General features: G+C 38.0%; 3 protein-coding genes across 4 annotated transcripts; 1 reads left to right on the forward strand and 2 right to left on the reverse strand.

The window, feature by feature from the left end:
* The first annotated feature begins 429 nt into the window (after positions 1-429).
* On the forward strand, positions 430-3,163 carry LOC119796180 (trafficking regulator of GLUT4 1-like). Its single transcript, XM_038304615.1, has 3 exons — positions 430-1,253; positions 1,377-1,503; positions 1,594-3,163. The coding sequence occupies exons 1-3, from the start codon at positions 852-854 to the stop codon at positions 1,608-1,610; spliced, it is 546 nt and encodes a 181-aa protein (XP_038160543.1). The 5' UTR covers positions 430-851; the 3' UTR covers positions 1,611-3,163.
* Positions 3,160-14,772, reverse strand: LOC119796170 (Golgi SNAP receptor complex member 1-like). The gene is made up of 9 exons (XM_038304605.1): positions 14,691-14,772; positions 13,752-13,878; positions 11,877-11,943; positions 11,574-11,681; positions 11,369-11,460; positions 10,334-10,408; positions 4,063-4,092; positions 3,762-3,844; positions 3,160-3,491 (listed from the first exon to the last, which is right to left on the reverse strand). Exons 1-9 carry the CDS (start codon positions 14,731-14,733, stop codon positions 3,367-3,369), a joined length of 750 nt encoding a protein of 249 aa, XP_038160533.1. The 5' UTR covers positions 14,734-14,772; the 3' UTR covers positions 3,160-3,366.
* Positions 14,773-17,628: 2,856 nt separating this feature from the next.
* Positions 17,629-20,579, reverse strand: LOC119796190 (beta-crystallin A3-like). 2 transcript variants are annotated; one of them, XM_038304623.1, is made up of 6 exons: positions 20,490-20,579; positions 20,113-20,174; positions 19,917-20,035; positions 19,686-19,827; positions 19,463-19,605; positions 17,629-18,255 (listed from the first exon to the last, which is right to left on the reverse strand). In XM_038304623.1, exons 2-6 carry the CDS (start codon positions 20,149-20,151, stop codon positions 18,108-18,110), a joined length of 591 nt encoding a protein of 196 aa, XP_038160551.1. In that variant the 5' UTR covers positions 20,152-20,174; positions 20,490-20,579; the 3' UTR covers positions 17,629-18,107. The 2 variants fall into 2 exon arrangements, with proteins under 2 accessions (XP_038160551.1, XP_038160560.1); XM_038304632.1 differs by having other exon boundaries at positions 18,108-18,255; positions 20,479-20,497.

Genomic DNA, 20,579 nt, shown 5'->3' on the forward strand with positions numbered 1-20,579 from the left:
TTGTTTGCTAATTAAAAAAGAAAACAAAATGTCTAAAACCAAGTGTGATTATTCCAATGGTGTATCCTATTGAGTGTTATAGTAATTTGGGTGAAATGGAACTTAAATTTAAAATAAAACTCAGCTAGGGTCCTCAATAGAGTCTTGGGTTGGCCCTGTTGAAGTCAAAATAAATAAATAAATCCTCCTCGCTTGTAAACACAAAGCAGTTGTATATTAGATATTTGCATTTACTAAAGTTTTCACCGGTCATCTGAGCTACTTTGCCAAAACGGACGCCGAGGCTCCACTTAAAAATCTCAACATGGCTGAAGTTTGCAGTCAGCAGATCCAGAATATTCTGAAAGGTTTGTTATCCCATGCTTACTTTCCTCTCTTCCTCCATTACACGGACTTGGCTGCGTTCTGGATGCTGATCAAGCTGCTGCTCCCGCGCGTAAATGGAAAGCTTTTACGCACCGCTCGTATTCACTTTAAAGGATGTTTAATCGCTGATTTTTTCTTTTATTTTTTATTTTTTTGCCTGCACCATACCTCGCCTGGTAGTTAAGTGGGACTTCATCTCTGGTGATGTGAGGGATGGATGCGGTAATACCTCACAGAGCTGACACCAGAGGGTGGGGGGTAAAAAGCGAGGCGTGCGTGACTGGCAACTAAACGCCAGAGGGACAGAGACATCAATAACATCGCGTTCATCAATAAGGAATCTGGATGGAGTTAGACTGCTTAATTAAATAGGCTGCTCTCTGAATTTGTATACTTTAATCTGATGACCCCCAAAGGAGAACATCCGAGGGAAGACTCTTCAGCACCTCCATCAGCGGGACAACTTAGACTCCAACCGCTCAGCGATGGCTATCAACACTGATGCAGCCTTCGAGAAGAGTGGCCTGGGTGAGAGGGAAGTCTCCAACCCTACCGACTTCCAGGACACCGAGAAGCTGCTGAGCAAAGCCCCCACCGAGCCCACCGGGGAGAGCAACCTTAAACCATCCGACTCCTTTTCTCTGAACACCAGAGGCAGCGTCCGCTCCCTGAACGCGGAGCAAAACGGACACAGATCCCCGCTAAAGTCAGGCTCTTTCGGGCAGCTGACGGCCCCACCCAGGTCTACTTCCAGGCTCAGCCTGGGTCAGCTCTCCTCCCCGGTGCCACAGGGCTCCACGCCCCCGAGTTACCTCTGGCTGGCCATCCTGTCCTGCTTCTGCCCCGCGGTGCCGCTCAACATCTGTGCCTTGTGGTATGCAAGTGTGGTGAGTTTACAGTTTTCATTGACTCTCTATCAGTTTATTATACTTGTATTAGCACCACAGTTGGTTTTCCTCCAGGTCTGCATTTAAATAAGTAATGATTCATGTGTTTTCATTTCCCATCAGTCGAGGTCAGTTCTCCACACTGGAGACATTGAAGGAGCAAGAAAGTATGGGCGTTTATCCATGCTGCTCAGCGCTCTGGCAATGCTGCTGGGTGTGGCTGTAATCCTCTTCATAGTGTTTAACTTTGGTATGGGAGACAACCATCCAACACGCATATAAAGTGCAGAATCAGTATAGGTTGATATCAATGTGTGATATTTTTTTCTATTTCTCTCAGAGACCCAAAAAAACTGAATCCAGGCGAATGGAAAGAGCTTCCTTTAACTACACCAGATCCCACATTTGCACAAAGGAAAGAGGATCTCAGATTGATGAAGACTGAAGAATCACAAGCACAACATAGGAGCTGGAAAAAAAGTCTGAAGGAATTCCAATGTGCACTTTTTTTTTCTTTTGATTTTCTGCTATGGACCAAAAATGAAAAGAGTATGAAGAAAACATGGTTTACGTCATGTATCCTTTTCAGGAAACAGTCCTGCTTGATAATCCCACAAACTCAGGAATAAAGGGATATGTTAAGAAAGGGCAAACCCTTCCAGATACAAAACTAGTGGGACTTTGAGGTAAATAAGAGCTAAGGTAGGGATGTAAGGACTACCATAAAAAAAAAGTGTGAAATGGAGATTGAAGCGATAGAAAGAAAAAGACAGAATGCAACACCTGCCTGCTCTGTTTTACAAAGACTGACTGAACTTATATGGCTGAGGGGGAAAAAAAATATCTGTTTACAATAAGTTTAAAATGGAGATGCACCGATCAGGATTATATATATATATATATATATATATATTTTTGGCTATTATGATTTCCCAGTGTCCTTTGGGGTCTAATCGCCTGATACTAGTCTTTGTGCTGCACTTGTTTTGGATTTGACCCTTTTATTTACTATAAACGTCCTAAAATGAATCACATGCTGTTGATTTGGTGCATTTACAGCCTTTTCTCCTTGGATATACTATTATTTTTTAAGTACTCATAATCCATGGGAGAAGGATATACTCATCTGATTAGATATGCAAAAAAAAATGATTGACATTTTAATGAAGGAGGAGACCTATAGATCTGAATTTATTTTTAAAGGAATACTATGGTTTGTTTTGGGGGGTATTGCTGTTGTTTTTTTTTTTTTCAATTTAATAGTCCAAAAAAAGAAAGATTTAGTGCTCTATTTAGCAAAGTTTAACAAACAGCTGCTCCAAAGTGTGCCTTGAGTAATTGTGAGAAGGTTAAAAATTATAATCAAAAAGCATTATTAACCAAATATAAGTTAAGATTGTAATTTCAGTGAAAAACTTCTTCAAATGACTCCCCGCGCAGCTGTCTGGGCAGGTTGGAAGCATTGATTTGAACTGAAGGGGCCACAAAATCATTCAGACGGCTGCCAATGACCCCAGGGGCCTTGCTTTGGACACTCCTGGTTAAACATGTGAAAACTTTCCCGTATTTGATCCGCTCATCACGAGAAGAAAAAAAAGTCTGATTCAGATGTATAGCTGATTGTTGGGGTGCATCTCTAGTTTAAAGCACATTTATCAACCTCTCTGCTCTTATGGTGTGATGCTCTGCTTTTGCGTGCTAACTTGATCAATTGTACCAATTCCTGGTTGGCTTCCACTTAGCTGTGTAGATGTTTACAATACACGATAAACAATGAAACAGGGCGTTTCCCTTTATATGCACTGATGTCGGCACTCTGATGTTCATGTTTATACATTCATACTGTATGACTGGTTTTTCTGTGCCATAGTTTTTGCATGGCTGAAATAAACTTGACTGAGCATGACCCATTTGAAAGCTCACCACCTTTTAATTAACAAAATCGTACATCAACAGTACGGCATCCCAGTAAAATCTCTTTATGCATTTATAATGTTCACCTTACAAGAAAATAAGCAGCAATGTACAAATTAAACATAACTTTATTGGGTTTACAATACAGGAAAGCGTATAGATCTCTTGGCAACACTCAATTTGAGTTACAGACAATAATTTAGTGGAAAGTGTAGAGCAAAAGTAGAATGGTGCAGATGCCAATCACTCCACCTAGGATTAAAGAGTCCCTCCTCTTTCGCAAATTGATTTTCTGGATGAGGCTGTTGATAGCAGGGAAACGATCTGAGGGGAGGGAACCAGTGAAGGGAAAATAATTAAGATATGAGCCGAGCCTGCTTTCCTTGCAGTAAGTAAGAGACGAATAGCCGCAGGCCGAAAAACAAGCCCATTAGTCGGACTCCTAACATACTCATGCAATAAATACTGAAAAAAAAGTATAAAGGAGTCAAAATGATACAGTTATTGCAGAAATGCTGAGAGGACAAAGATCTAAAAAAATGTGAATCCAACAGTGAGAGAAAAGCAGAATCGATTTCAGAGCTGAAAGGATACTGGCCAAAGTTGTGACCCTTGTTTGAATGGACTTCAGCATCCCACGCTGAAATGTGATGTTCTCCTTTGTAGCCATGGCGATGCTGGAGGAAGAGAAAGCATTATGGATCAGCAGCAGAAATGGAGAAATATATCTGCCTCTGCCAGATCATATTACACAGCATTTACGGTCTTGGCTAATTAGCTAAAAAGTTAGAAAGTCGGCTTTAATCGACCAGAAGGAGCTGGGATTCCTCGTGATGTGTGGGAGTAAAGGGAGAGAAGAGGGGGAGGGAGGAGTGGATGGAGCAATAAAGCTTACCTTATTGCATTGTCGATGAGACTATTTGAGCTGTGAACGAAAAGAGAAACCAGATTAAAAAGTCGAGCTCTATCGGACAAGTTAAAGACAAAGTGCTTATGTGTAAAATGACCCGCTGAGAGGTTTAAAAAAAAAAAAAACTTTAGAGAGAGACAGAACTGGCACTGAATAAACTGAAACATGTAGAAAAAGTCAATCTCTAGTTACAAAACCTCACCTGTTAATAAAATGTCTGTTTTTTTAAATGATATAGTACTTAATTCTCTCTACACTTCTTCTATCAACTTAGTTTTCAATCATTCTTTCTATTCTTCAGGCATCTTTGGATTCTCTCATCTCTCTCTCTGTTAGATTCTGGTAAACCGATCTTCTCTTCAGGTCTGCCCACAGTTGAAGAAGACTGATTTTGTCCGATAATTAGCTTCTGTTTTGGTTCTGGGTCTACAATATTAAATTTTTTTAACCTCTGTTTCTTTACATATTTAAAATCAGAGAAACACAAGACTTTACTCTTTTCATTTTCTTTCATGTTCCATCTTTTGCAAAAGAGCGATAACTTGTAAAAAAAAAAAAATACTCTGGCAATAATCGCTCCCATTGGATAAAATGGGGAAACCAGCGTGTGTTATCACCCTATTTGCAGAGAAAATAAAAAAAAAGGGTTTTGGTATTTTCTCCTGTAGAAAAGGTCCAGACCAAGTGGGAATGTAACCCTTCCAAATTAGGAATGAATTTAAATGTGCTTCAGTAGCACTTAATTCAAGGGATTGTGACATAATTATGGCAATGGTGATTTAAAATAATTAAAACACAATATTAAATTTACTTAAAAATGCAGTCTCCGAAAATATAACAGTTTGATGTTATATTACTGCAATAATCGTTTAAAATATGTTAATTTTAATTTCAACTCGTCCTAATCTGGGGTGCTGGAATCTGTCTGTGCTACTGCACTGCAAAAACGATCTCAAAATGAGTAAAACTGTCTTAAATTAAGTCTATTTACCCTTAATTTGAGCAGGTAAATAAGATGATTTGCCAATGGAATGAGTATTTTTACTCTTAAAATAAGGTATCTAGATATTATGCACTTGGAATAAGACAATGCAATTGTTTTTTTCTTGTTTAAAGTGTAAATCGTCTTGTTCCATTGGCAAAGTGTCTCACTCCAATCCTTAATTCAAGAAAAAATTTACTCATTTTTTTTTGCAGCGTGTGGAGATGAGATGAAGATTTATTTTTTTTAAAGCCTCTTTCAGAATCCTGTAAAGTGAGTCACCGTAGAAGTGAGCATCAATTATTCTGTGCAACATATTTTCACTGGACACATTTACATATTAGAGCACAGGCCTCTTTCTAGTTTGCTTTAGATGCAAGTAAGGATACCAGGCGTATATAAGAAAGACGGCGAACTTGAACGCACACATCAGTGCTTCAGCAGGCAGCCATTAGCAGCCCGGATAAGTGACGGATAGAAAAATGAAGTGTTCAGTCCAGAGCTGAAAGAGCAGAGAAAGGCAGCAGTGTGCATCCTGTCAGACTCCACTGGAGACCAAAAATCAATACAGAGCTTTATATTTTCTCCATCTATCTGTCTCCTACTGTCTATTCACTGCTGTCCTCCGCCTTTTCTGCTAAGCCTACATTAGCTGGCACTGAGTTCTGCTTTTAACATGATCCAATTTTTGCTTATATTCTGGAGAACAAAAACCACTCTACACACTTTAGCAAAAAGTAGATCAGAGTGAAGCCTGGTCTCAGGCATCAAATAAACATAAATATATATATATAAAAAAAAAACTATCTCTAGGTTGACTGTGCAAAAACAGAAAAACTTGAAAGAATTAATTCTGTCATGTAGTCAGTCCAAACAGTTATGAATTATTTAGTTAAAAAAGAAATACACATGGAAATATTCCTCTCGTGAAATGACACAACCCTACATGACCAAAGAACTCCATATCCCTTTATGCACATGTCTAGCAGGCTGCAGCTCTAATATAATTGCATTAGGCTAAATGGGTGTGAGGCAAAGTGGAAACCAGTGTCAGTATCCATCTGCACCCTGCATGGTAACAGCAGGCAACGTACCTGCTTTATAAAATCATCAAGTTTCACGTTCCACAAAAATGATGTTGGTGCAGTTTAAAGATTCCAACATGCTTTATTGTTAGCTTTGTTTTGTTACCTTTCATATGAACTACATAGTTTTATCCTCATATGCATGACCAATGGATGAAAGGGTCTTCTAGTTACACATAAATATTAAATGCTACACTGATGAAAATGTTCTGATCTGCATAGCTGCTGAAAATATGGCATGAGGAGCTTTTATAAGCAACATTGAGTCTCAAATAATTACAGTCACAGCTTAATCAATCAGAATATCATCAGAAAGTTAATCTATGATTGCAATTCAAATAAAAAAAAGTTTAACTTATGAACTTGGGTTTTATTGTCATATATCTAGGATGCATTTCTGCTCATTAACAGTCAAAATTCAACTTCTCGACTGAATATTACATAAGAGCAAAAACGGAAATAAATAAAAAAAATCCTTTTGTATTCATTTATTCCATGTCGGTGGCTCTCTGCTAAGTAAGCAGTATGCCCGGCTATCATGTAGTTCATAACATATAAATGTACTATTATTAATCTCACATTGGAGAAATTTACCTCTGCAGTTGACCCATGCCCTTGGGAAGCAGTGGGCTGCCATTGTGTGGCGCCTAGGGAGCAGTGTGGGGTTAAGTGAACTCAGAACCTCTGGATTCCAAGCGCAATGCTCTAAGCACTAGGCCACCACTCCCCTACATAAGATAACATTCCTGTTTAAAACATACCTTAACTGGTTTAATGTTCTAATTTTCTGAGAAATTGGTTGTAGATTTTCAGTTGCTGCAAGTAAAACTGCATAACCCATCAAATCACAACCATCTAAACCATATCAGCGCATGGTCCGTACACGTCAGCATCCTCCAGCTGCTTCTGGTCAGACCATTACAGGCTGCTGAGCTCACCAAATACACTCCTTTCATCTCAGAATACATTAAACTGTCGATTTGGCCGCTCCTTTGTTTTGTTTTTGATGATCTATTGCCTTTGGTTGCAAATGGAAGAACCTTTAAAGGGACGACACAGGGTGAGGAGCTTTTTCCCCCTATAGTATTTGCACTGCAAACAAGTGACACAGCAGGTAGCCATCATTAAAGTGTGGCATCAAATAGCAATATGATATCCAACTCTACCTGCCCTTTAAAATCACCTCTATCTCCCTCTCTAACTGTTTGCACAAAAGTAAATATTAGTTCCCCTAAAACCTCCTCAGTTTAAGCTGGTAAGGTTGTCTTCACTGGTATAAAATTAAAGATTTAGGCAGACAGTAGGGTTTCTCTAATATTGACATTTCTACCTCTTTCCCTTCAGGTTAAAAGTCAGGGTATAATCCTACACGGAGCTCTATCCTACATGGAACACGGTGAGGTGTTTAATTAAAATATAAGGAGAGTTATTGCTCCAAATTATCTAATGTTTATAGAAAGAAAATTTTTGGGTTTTTATTTTTATTTAGTTGACTTCGGATTTTAGTTTTTGTTGTTTTTTTATGCATAGAATCATCCATGTCTTTAATTTATGAAGTAAAAGTAGCCCTGAAAATAACCCACTATATTATTCTAAACTCTGAGGTCCTGTAATAACTGATTGGGTGGTTTTAATATTCTTAGGCTTGACTTATAGAGATTGCTTGGAGGTAAAATGGAACTGTGCACGTTAACATTATATCCAGGATGGCCCTAAATTCCTTAAAATTCAGGCTTCAGTTTTTTGAAAAAGTGACACAAAAAAGCACACAGAGAAGAAATGTATTTATTACATGAGTTGTTTTAGATTATCCAGTGAAAAAGGAGCCTAGGATGTAGACGGACCACTTCAATCTAAAGTGCAGATTAAACACTTAAACAACACAAACTTTTTGATCTGTCAAATTCTTGATCCACTGTTTATTGATTGCAATGTGCAGCAATGATGTTTGGACCCCAAAAAAGAAAAGAAAAAAAAAATACTATTTGTAAAACATTACACATTAGGTGATTAAACTGTTAACAAATATAAAATTAGTCTAAATTTATTCAGAGCTTTTTTTGCTGTCAGGCAGAGTCTGAATAAAGCAGCAATTGTTAATTAAACTATAGAATAGTTGTATTGGTAGTTAGTTTGCAAATTAGCTAAATTAGATAAAACTAAATTAGATGACAGCAGAGTGCTTCTGATACTTGGGATTCTCTGAGGTTGGGAAACATTTCCAGCGCCTTGCAAAATTCGGCTCTCTTGAACATTTCAACCTTTTGCCACATTTTAGGCTTCAAACATAAATATATAAAATTGTAATTCTGTGTGAAGTCAAGTCAATCATGAAGTGGAATGAAGTTTATTGGATATTTTACCTTTTTTTTTAACAAATAAAAAACTGAAAAGCAGTAAAAAAGGTGTTTTTTTTTTCCAACTCATCACCATCGCTGTTAATATGTAACTCCATGCGTGCCCATCTCACAGCTGATGTGAAAAACATGGGGAAACAAATTAACCCTGTGCTCGCTGTTCAACCGCTCGACATCGGTGTGAACCGGACCCAGCAGGTGCAGCAGAAGCAGCGAGTTTACATGCAAAGTCAATGGTTGACGCGCGTATAGGTGCAGCAAAAGGTCCTGCAGCTCGAGATGGAAAAATTGAAGTTTTGCTGCTGGACACGCCGCATCAACCAATCAGAGAAGCTGATCTGGGAGCTGACAGCGAGACAGACACAGCGCTCTGATGACATATGATATTAACGCAAATTGAAAAGGCTGGATGGATGAGGAGATGATGAAAGCGTAGCTGAGGGAGGTGTAGCTTATGTGAGGAGACCAGGTGGTTTTTTCCACGCATCACCATCGCTGCATGCCCATCTCACAGCCGATGTGAAAAAAAAGGTGAATAAAATGGATACTGTGCTCGCCGTTATCCCGGGGGTCTGACAAAGGAGCTTCAACCGCTCGACATCGGTGTGAAGCGGCCGTTCAAAGTAAGGCTGCGAGCGGCGTGGGAGCGATGGATGACAGACAGAGTTTCAGGATAAGTGGAAGGCAGCGCCGGGCGAGTTACGCCACCGTTTGCGGATGGATTGTAGATGCTTGGACTAACGTGTCTGCTGGCTCTGTTGTTCAAGCTTTTGCAAAAGCCGGCATTATTTCTGAGGAGCTGCGCTGCACGGAAAGTGACTCTGACAGCGAAGAAGGGGAAATGTGCATGTCTGATTTAGCGCAGCTGTTTTATTCAGAAACAGAGGATGATGACTTTCATGGGTTTGATTAATACTTTGTAATAAATACATGAATAAAGCACAATCATACTCAGTTTTGCTCCCGCTCTATTTTTCTACCTGAAAACTTAATTCAACAGCAGCCTCTGGGCGGGTCTCCTCCTCTTCACCGCGGTGGCTGGCAGGTGTTTTTTCAGCTAAATAATCTAAATCTTGCAGCTATATTTGCTGTGATCAGTGGGAATAAAGTAGTTTTAATATGTTTTTAAGTGAGAAAGTCCACCTGAAAACTTAATAATTGCAGTCAGTTCATCCAGATTATCTATTTCTGTCGGAGGCGCTCAGACCCCCACATACCAGCGGTGCGCTGACAGCAGAAATCCCTTCATCAGCAGCCTCTAGGCTGGGTAGCCTCCAGGTTCACCGCGGTGGATGGCAGGTGTTTTTCATCTAAATAATTTAAACTGCAGGCACCCATAAAAGCGAACATATTCCGTCGGCAGGTTTCAGGATTTTAAGTTAATTTAGGAGTGATCACAGCGCGGTGTCATCTGCGATGTGTCTGTCTCACGGCCAGCTCCCAGGTTTGATTAATACTTTGTAATAAATACATGAATAAAGCACAGTCATACTCAGTTTTGCCCCCGCTGTATTTTTAAATACGCAGTAGAGGTATTTAAAGGTAGTAGAGGACATGTACCTGTATATAAAAAACGCGCCCTATAGTCCGGTGCGCCTTATGTGTGTGTTAAATACAGAAATGGGACACATAACTGAGACTGCGCCTTTTAGTACGGTGCGCCTTATGGTCGTGAAAATACGGTAGATTTGGTTATTTTATTTAAAACCTTAAAACGTTTTTTAATTTGCAAAATAAATACTGTAAAAGATGTGGAAGATGTTTTAGACACAGACTAAGCATAATTTATTTAGGAGGGAGAAAGAAAAGGTGACTTTCTGAAAGCCTCTTACTTCCGTAGATGTTCATGTTCCTTCAGAAAGAGCTCGGTCCTTCTGTTGTTCACCCCTGAGTTGCTCTTGTAGGATCTGATTGGCAAAAGAGAGAGAAGAGGCAAGAGAAATAAATGGGAAAATAAACAATAAAACAGCTTTAAAGAAAATATAAAAAAAAGAAATCTGAAATAGTAGATTAGCAAAAAAAATCTGACAACATGAGCAACATGATGAACACTGTGTTACTTTGGTGCACAGAAGAAGTTAGTTTCCCTGCTTCACCCAAAGCATACTCTCCTATTTACACCATCCTCCTCATAACCAGACAATCATCTTTTCAATTCATCACCTATTATCTGCTCTGCCGCCACACCCCTCGCCAGCCTTATCATTAACCAGAAATAATTAAAATTCACTTTCATCCATTCTGTAATCAGTCAGCTTCAGATCACGACACGTCTCGCCTCCCTCCATCTATCCGTATTTTCCTCCCTCTCCCACTCTGTTGCAGCATTTCTCCGGACAGGGCCGGCCACATGTAACCACTCTCTCCCTACGGGGGCTGAATGAAAGCCTTGTGGTTTGATTTACTGTAGAAGGCACTTAGGGAAAGATATCCCCAAGAGAAGAAGGGGGAAACTGACAGTGAGGGAGGGATAGAGATCCAGAGAAAAGGAGAAGGGAAGTCTTAATGAAAGGAGATGTCTCTTATTAGTGTATGAAAGATGATAGAAGGAAGAGTGGACTTTAACATAGGAGGGGGGCTTTGAAAAAAAAGACAAAAAGTGGCACATCTCTGCCTCCTGCTGGCGAAGACTGAAAAAGCAAATACCCACAGGGAAAATTGAGACAATAAATTGTGAAAACGACTAAAAATAACCTAAACTGTCAGTTTACTTTAAAAGAACAGAAAATAAAATACCAAAATGAATACCTCCAACTGTGATCTGCCCAATCACAAACTAAATTGCTAAATGTTTTTCTACCCTGAGTTTGAAACACAGTTTCTGCTTTGAGTTTGAAACGTCTGTGCATGTGTATGGAGCTGCTCACTCGATGTCTCTGTGAACCGAACCCAGCAGGTCCTCCCGCTCCCGAAGGCTGAGGAAGTTGCTTTTAGTTTTGTGAAACTCGTGTGTGTAGTCCTAGAAGATGAAACATTAGTAGATTGTAATATCTCACACAGTGGAGAACATTTAGTCTTTAGTCAATATTTACTTTTGTCCTCAAACAAAAAGAAGCATCCAGCAGCTAGTACCTGTAAAATGTCTCTGTGCCTTTGTAAGGTGTGCATCAACGCTGCATTATGCGACAACGCTCCAGGACTGTTTGTGTACTCCGCCATCTTGTCATTGACCGCTGAAAGCTGCATGCAAATATCAAAGAACAGTGACCTTTAATCATTTAACTCCTAATTAAAAAAAGCATACAATTCAGGAAAATGTATAATGAAAATGATTGGCTATTATTTTAAACATCTGTTTTTTCCAACATTCACTGAAAATACTTTTCAGTGTTACATTTATCCACGATATGATGGCAGAAGGGATCTGTGACCTACTTTATTCAAGAGCTGCTCCACTTCGGAGGTCATGGCTACCAGCATATTGTCCTGGAAGGATTCAGACCTGATTGACAGAATGGAGATAGAAAGAACTTCAAGGTTCAAATAATGATATAATAATACTTTACACATAGCCTGTAAAGCCTCTACACCAGGGGTCGGCAACCCGCGGCTTCGGAACATTTTTTTTTTAATATGGTGTGCAGGAGGTCAAACAAAAAATAGTTATGTTTTCCAATGCTGTAAACATTTGTATAATAATTAAATTTAAACAATAATTTGCGTCATGTCTCGGACCATGGATCCCAAAGGGGAAAAAAGGAAGATAGCTGATGAGAAAAGAGGATTCAAAGAATGAACCGAATCATTTTCTTTCATTATCAATGTGGAAGGATTGGCTGCATTTTTGCTTGGTAATGAGAGGTTGGCAAAAAATAAAAATAAAAATTTGGAAAGGCATTTCCAGGGAAGGCTAAATATGCAGCCGACCAAAAAGCTGGGAGGAAGAGAAAAGGTGTGATTGCAGAACTTCTGGATAAATTGCTCTGTTGCTCTCAACAGAAACACGTCCACCATAGTAAGATTCCTTTATTGTGTTTCTATCATTTCATCAATACAACAAAACTTAAACCGCGCGGTGAAGGGCGGTTAAGCAGCGCGCGATGACACAGCGCGCGATGGTAGCATTTACTGCTCGTCCCTAACCTCATGCTGCTATGTGACATTAGCTCGGGGATAAACATTTAATCATGAATGCTTATTATATATTTAAGGCCACAAAGTCCTTTTCTATAGTTGGATAATACGCTTAGAGCCCGTGTTTCCATAAGAGGTGTATATAATACTTTTAAATTTTTGCGGCTCCGGACAAATGTATTTATTTTTTTTTGGTCCAATATGGTTCTTTGAGCAGTTTGGGTTGCCGACCCCTGCGACTGACAGTAGCTTTTTCTTCTTTTTTTAATTTTTTTTACTTTATCAATTCAGTGATTTTACCATTTTTCTTAGGGACACACAACATATCTTAATTGCCTTTGGTATTGGTGGGTTCTGGTCTTTTTTAAACATTTCCAACATTACCAACAAATGCTTTCAAAATGGCAAAATTATGCTGAAACCATAATTCAATGTTCAAAACAATTGCAATTTAATTAATAATGTCTCACATGTGTCTGTGTCTGTATGCATATTCTTCATATCTGTGTTTTTCTTCTGCTCTAATGCGGTTTCTGTCCTTACTGTGGGACAATATCTATACATCTATTCTATTTCACTTGGTTATTTTTTTTCTAATAACTATTAAAGGGGAACGCCATTTTTTTTTTTTACATAGGGCCCTTGATTTCACGTTATTACATCATGTTCTACTCTCCCATATGAGTTTTGTGTCATTTGGAGCTGTTCTGAAGATACCCACTTCGCTTCGTTTTTAAAAGATATAGATATAAAAATATAACTGTGGATGTCTGGGGGACAGTGATTCGCCTACATGTTATGAATGCTGGTGTACCATACAAATAAATTATGAACAGTTTAGTTTGTGCCTTCAACTCGTTGCCCATAGGAAGATGTTTCTTGGATATAACCTAACGGAATATCTTCAGAACGGCTCCAAATGACACAAAAATCAATGTAAAAAAAACGGCGTTCCCCTGTAACCCTGCTTCCTCTGCATTGCAACCAAAAATAAAGGCAAAATGTCATTAAAAAAGTAACATACATTTTTTTTTAAAGAACTGTCAGTTTCAAATCTTGAGGCCACGTACTTTAGTGTAAATAAAATACCTTTTATTGAAGGTTCATCATCCATTTGTTTGCATTATAAATATGTTTGTAATGTTCATTATGAATATTGAAAAGCTTTGCTGGCACCTGCTGTCTCTTGCCTGCTGGTCATGGCCGCTGCTGTAGTTGCTGCGGTAACTCGTGCAGAGCTTGCTGAAGGAGACCAGCTTGAGGTCCAGCTCGTTCTCCAGCTGCCTGGCCTGCTTACGTAAATCTGAGTGAAGAAATTGAGAAACATGCTGGGAAAATATTAGCAGATACAACAGATATTTGTGATAACAAACTAAATATTTAACAATGCAATAAAGAATGTGACTCTGCAGCAATTGCTCAAGCTTAACTGGAATGAAGGAAAATTAATCAAACTATAACTTCGGATGTGAAGATCCTGTAGTTGTCTGGATTTTCAGCCCACATATTGATCTTCACAGCTCTATAGCCGTATATTAATAATCTTTTAAATGCACTTATTTATATAGAAAATCAACTATTTTTCCAACGTACTCATCAGCAAAGACAATAGTTACATTTAGTAAAATATTCGATCGTTTAAACTATTTTCCAGTTCGTAGGACAACATTCAAAACTTAAAATAAACAGGCATATTCAATATGACTATCTGAGAGCATTGGAGCTTAAATTCAGAGCCTTAAGTGAATAAAACAGAATAATATCACTATTCAGTATTGTTTTAGGTTATAAGCTTAAAAAAAGCAGTCGTTTTTATTTGCTTATTCTAATTTATCATATATTTAAACACAGGTCGACAGCAATACCAAAACTGTGAGGAACAAAGACGAGGCGTTTCACTTTATAATAAAAACTTCTGAACTTCGACGTCAACAGTCAACATGCTAACACATTAGCTTTGGACATAATTAAACCCTCTCATTTGGACAAGCGTCAATTTGATTCGCGTCGTGTGATGTGAGCCAATAAATATGAGTAACAAGAGTTTACTTTGGATAACAAAAAAAGAGCAAGTCCACAGCCGTTTTTCATTTTTATGCCTGTAACATTACATACCTTCCCAGTAATTGCCGCTGGTTGCCATGTCTGTTGTTGACATGTCATCACCAGCCGTTAAGGAGAACAAACTGTCGCACTTCTTCCGTCACCCAGTCGCAAATAGATAACCTAAAAGTTCGTTGTTTTTCAGTGTACGAGGCATTTTAATTGTTGTTTTGTTTTAATTTTTTTACTACTACTAGTACTACTACTACTACCACCACTCCTACTACTACTAATAATAATATTTGTAATATAATATATAATGTAATATATAAGATAATAATAATAATAACAATAATAATAATAATAATAACAATAACAATAATAATAATAATAATAATAATAATAATAATAATAATAATAATAATAATAATAATAATAATAATAATAATAATAATAATAATAATAATAATAATGACCAGAAGAAGTTGAAGAAGAAGGGAAATAACAATTCTCTTGTTGTATTTCCCTCCAACCTTATCAACCTATTTAAGCACTGGAGAATACGTGGATCAGCTCAATGCATGGATCTGCCAAAATTTTCTTCAGCTGAAGCCAAACCGAATTGAAGTAATATATTATGAAACAAAGGAAGAGTGTTAAAAAATTGGTGCACATCTTTAGTTATTACAGCTAGAAAAAGAAAACAATCAGACTGGAAATCTGGGTGTAGAGATGGACTGAGACCTTCAGAGGCACAAAAAGACAGTATCAAAGCCAGCCTTGTATAACCTTGATATTTGCAGGATTCAAAAACTAATTCCTCAACAGGACCTTGAAAAATAAATTTGTGCCTTTATCTTTAGAATTAATTACTACAATGGTGTCTTTACAAGTCTTCCTAAAAAGTTCATCAGACAGCTGCCATTAATCAGAATCCTACTGTTGGTGTTCTCTCTAAAACTAAGTGGAGCACATCACCCCAGTTTTAAAGTCGTTACATTGGCTCCCTGTATCTCAGAAAATAGATTTTAAATTACTTAGTTGGTAAATTACTGAATGGCTTTGCACCAAAATACTAATAAGACTTGTTCCATCCACCCAGATATCTCAGGTCTTTGGGTTCAAATCTGCTCTGCATACCATAATCAGCTAATCTGGAATAAACTGGAAAAAGTGCTGTAACCCTGACGTGCTATAAATGTAGATTATTAACATTTTTAGATTTAAAATGACTTTTTTCTGTGCTGAAGTTTTCTGTCTGACTTTATTTTCTTTTATTATCAGCCATTTTATCATTATTTATTTTCTTTTATATAATCATCTTATCATTTTATGTTTTTATTTTTATTATTAGCATTTTAAAATTGTCTTGCTACTGAATTGTGCTATATAGATTACCTTGCCCTGCCTTATATTAAAAAGAACCAGAAATAAATTATTCTGTTTTATTGGAATATCTTTAGACTGTTCTTAATTGAAATATGATTTTTACAATCTAAAGGTAAATATTCTGAAAGTAGGTGGCCACGCATTGTGCAGGATAGACCCTGCACTTGATACAGGCTGTGTATGTGTCTCTACATCAGTGCAGTTTGACAATGAGGTGATCACTCTGTTCCCTCTGCCAAGGGGTAAAGACATTCCAGGTTGTTGTAATTCAGCCACTGACTCCCCTGCAATGTTGGCTCAGATGCCTTTTGTTTTTCGTTTTAGGAATTGATGTATTCTTAGCAGGGAGTAAATCAGGCCAGTTTCATGGCAAATCAAGCACAGGCATCCGTAATTGTTCAAGCAGTCTAGAGCTTGTACCAGGCCCAACTGGCAAATGGAGTCAGCATACTAATAAAGCTTACCAGCTATAGGGAAGAGTGCTTTTTGGTTTTACTGACTCTGGACCTGATAAATCACAGTGGGGTAACCCCAGCAGATGGAACGGGTGACCAAATCCTTCATTGAATCAACTTCACAGAGCTAAAACAGCATGCACATATCCCTCTTCACTCTTACTTAAATCTGAAAAGAGGACTTTGGACCACTGTGCAATAATACAGTTATTTTCCTCTGTCAACTGCAGAAAATATAAAATCTGTCCATCAGGTCTGCAGTCTTCCCCACAGTGAAGTCAGACATATATGTGGTTCAAATTTTGTAATGAACACAATTAACGATGTGCTGTAAGTCAAAATAGTCTACTATATATATATATATATATGTATATATATATATATATATATAAATATCCACTCTGTCTGTCCCCCTATTTCATCCCCAAACCTCTGTTTTGTACATAATGAACAGGTTAACTATATATCCTGACAGAGGAACTGTCGTAATTACATAAACTATATAATTATTAGGCTTTAACAGACATTATCAGTCCACATCATCGATAAAAATAATCTCCCCCCTCCAAAAAAAAAACCATATATATATATATATATATATATATATATATATATATATATATATATATATATATATATATATATATATATATATATATATATATAGATATAATATCTATATCTCTATATATATCTATATCTATCTAGATAGATAGATAGATAGATAGATAGATAGATAGATAGATAGATAGATAGATAGATAGATAGATAGATAGATAGATAGATAGATATAATATCTATATCTCTATATATATCTTTATCTACCATAAAATAGTGTGTTTTTAAATTATCTGTCACTCATAATTTTTTTTTTAACAAAAACGCTTTGCATAATGTAAAATTTGTTTGGTAACCTTGTTAATGCTCCTGCGAGGGTTTCATTGGTTCATACGATGTTTATGTCCTAAAAAAACATGTATTATAAGAAAAAAAACACATTTTCAGAATGTGATGGTTTAAGTATGAGTTGTAGGTTTTAAAGTAGGTAGCTGACATTTGTAGTTAGTCCTGGCTGATTAATTCCCGTAAATAAATGTCATAGTGATTCATTGAAGAAAAAAACAGAAAAGTAAAAGCATTAAATACATAATTATCATCAACCTGAATTTTTTTTTGCTCATTTCCTTTATTCATTATCCTAAACAAAAGCAGTCATTGATATTACATCAACACCAAGACTGGTAGTTAAGGCTTAGAGGACAATGGTGATGACAGTGAGGCCATCCTTGGAGGAGAAGGAAAAGAGCGTTAACCTTGGAAAAGTTTTTCGTCACCGCGCTGGAATATCCGTTCTTTATGATTGATTCCACATTGTTTTCAAATCTCTCATTCCAAACTTCTGTCTTTCTAATAACTTTCCTTTATTCATGTTGTGTCCTTTAAAACAAAAACAGCAAATGTGCAGGGAACCACTGATGTCAGTAAGCACCTTAAGTTCAGTCCCAGGTCCTGCTTCGACCGGTCGGATGAGCTGGGCTGGGAGAGTTGGCGGTTATGGGACAGTGAGAAGAAAAGAAGGGATGGAAATGTGAGGAGGGAAAGAGGGGAAAAGGGAGGAAGAATGAGGTGTGAAGGAAATCCCCTTTCAGTGCTGGATCCTGCGGATGGACTGGATCTGGGGAGTCTGGGCGTGGGAACCAAAGTCACGATAACATTTGTACTCTCCTCCGTGGCAGTCGCACTCCATGATGTATTGATAGCCACGGTATCCAGGGTACTGATAGCACACAAAGCTGCAAGAAAACACCAAGACATGGCATGAAGGATCATACTGAGTATATTTATTTTTATGTTGTAATGTCTACAATCACAATGTTGCATGTGTTAATGTTAAGACATGCTTTAGCAATGGGCTGTACTGTATGCCCAACTCCACCGCTTGCTGAGGTTAGACATCTGAATTAATCAGTTCATCCAGTAAAGAGAGGCAAGAAACAAAGGAGCTGCCTTAACTTCAGGAAGTAGTGGAGTTGTGCGTAGAGCCCATTATACCAGTGACCGATGTGGAAAACTGTTTCTAAAAGTTGCTCAGTTGCTGTCAGTTTTTCATTTTGTTTTAAGGCATTGGCAACACATTGAAATTAAAGAGAAATGCTGCATCATGTATCAAAGCAAGAGATCGAAGAGAAGAATGAAGTGTTAATTAAAACAGCCCAATAAGTTGTTAATTCATGCTGAGTTTTGCACAGTTTTTGTCTTAGTCAGTTAAATAACATGCTGCTGTCATTTTAAGCACATCTCTGGTGTTTGCTGCTATTTTCACATATTCATTACCGTAAAAATGTCCACAGCTGTTTATTGATTGTTTATTCTGCAGATACAGAGTAATTATATTATAAAAATACCATACAGTATTTTATTTATTTTCTTAAATCTGTCACTTATTCTGTTATTTTTACACACTTTTTTAAGGTCCACATTTGTGTGACAACTTCTGCTATAATCTTTTGCAGCTGCTGTAACAACACAATTTCTCCTTTGTGGGACAATAAAGGGATTTCCTATTCTAATTTCAGAAAACATCTCTCTTTTACAGCACCCTATCCTTTTAGGGCAGCTTATTATAGAAAGGTTTACTATATTCTAACATGTTTAAGTTAACTTAAAAACATTTTAAAGTCAGATTAGAAGTGCAGTCACGTCTTATCTGTAAATTAATGGGTTCAGTCAATGATTCACCTCTTCTGAATAGCAGTGTTTGTAATATTGACAAGAATTATTCACTTTGAAAAAGCCACTCTGCTACAGTAAATGATGTTTGTCTCTGTCCGTTAGAAGTATGTTGTGTGTATTGTTGCTTCTATGTACTGTTTTTATAAGTAACAACAGTGTTACATAATATTTCAGTGATGTTATCAATGAGTCATGCTGTAGCAGTTGTGCACGTCTGTGAAATAAACTGCATATGAGAGTTACTGGACATAAGGAAGAAGAACTCACGCTCCACAGTGGACCTGCATAGATCCAACCTCATTGTTGATCCAGCCCATGCCCTGCAGGGAGGGGTAGTCATCACACAGCTCAAACTGGCGACCCATCATGTTCTCAAACTCAAAGATGGTCATGCGGGACTCCTTGTGGTTCTACAAGGGACAGAGACAAAGCTATAGTTGGCCCCGGGGGAATCTTAAAGTTTTCTAAAAGAATCTCTTGTTGAACCTACAGCACAGCAGATTGGCCTGAGGGAAAGCATCCTCTCAATGCGATAGGAGTTGCTGCCACTGTAGGCCTCGAAGCGAGGATAATCACCCTTCTCCAGGACAAACTGTTGGCCACAGAAGCTGGAATGCTCGTAGCCCACCCAGCTATGTGACAAAGACAGAGTATATGATCGTCCCACCCTTTACAGCTATAAATAAAAAAACAACAACCAAAGGTATCAATGGATACGCACACGCCACACTCCACCTTCAGGGATCGGATGTTTTCCATCCCATACTCCATAATGTTCTGGCAGCTAGCGGTGAACTCCATGCGACTGCCTTGAAAGTACTCCTGATCATAGACGGTGACCTGAGGAGAGCAAACAGATGCAGAGGTCAGAATGTAGCGACTGAAACCGCTGTTCACATGCATAACATGGAGCTTACCTTCCAAGGGCCCATGGGCATAGGATTTGTCAGAGCCATTATGTCCGTTTCTTCAGCTGTACCTGTTAGGAAAAGACATCAAGAGTCAGGATGTTCATGATGTAAGAGACTCACAGTTCTGCTCTTACAAATCTCTGCACTGACGTCGCTAACATGAGCAGTAATTCACTTTTCCAGTGACTTTTTGCATTTTTTCATCTTTTTTTAAACTCTTGATTCAAGGGAGAACTATTTTTTTTAGTACATAGCCACACCATATATAACTCCAACAGCTACATCTCTGAATTTCTAGTTTTTAAGTTTCATTGAATGCACGGGATGTCCACAGATATATAAATGTTTTGCATTGTTAACTTTTTTAGCTACCTTGAACCTACCCAAACTGATGAGCTGTGTGGTGCAGGGATCCACTGAACAGTCTGCAGCAACAGCGCATATGGGGGTATAAATACACCCACGGGTTACAG

This window comes from Cyprinodon tularosa, unplaced genomic scaffold (assembly GCF_016077235.1).
Source record: "Cyprinodon tularosa strain WSP-4 unplaced genomic scaffold, ASM1607723v1 ctg1143, whole genome shotgun sequence".
Classification (NCBI taxonomy): Eukaryota; Metazoa; Chordata; class Actinopteri; order Cyprinodontiformes; family Cyprinodontidae; genus Cyprinodon; species Cyprinodon tularosa.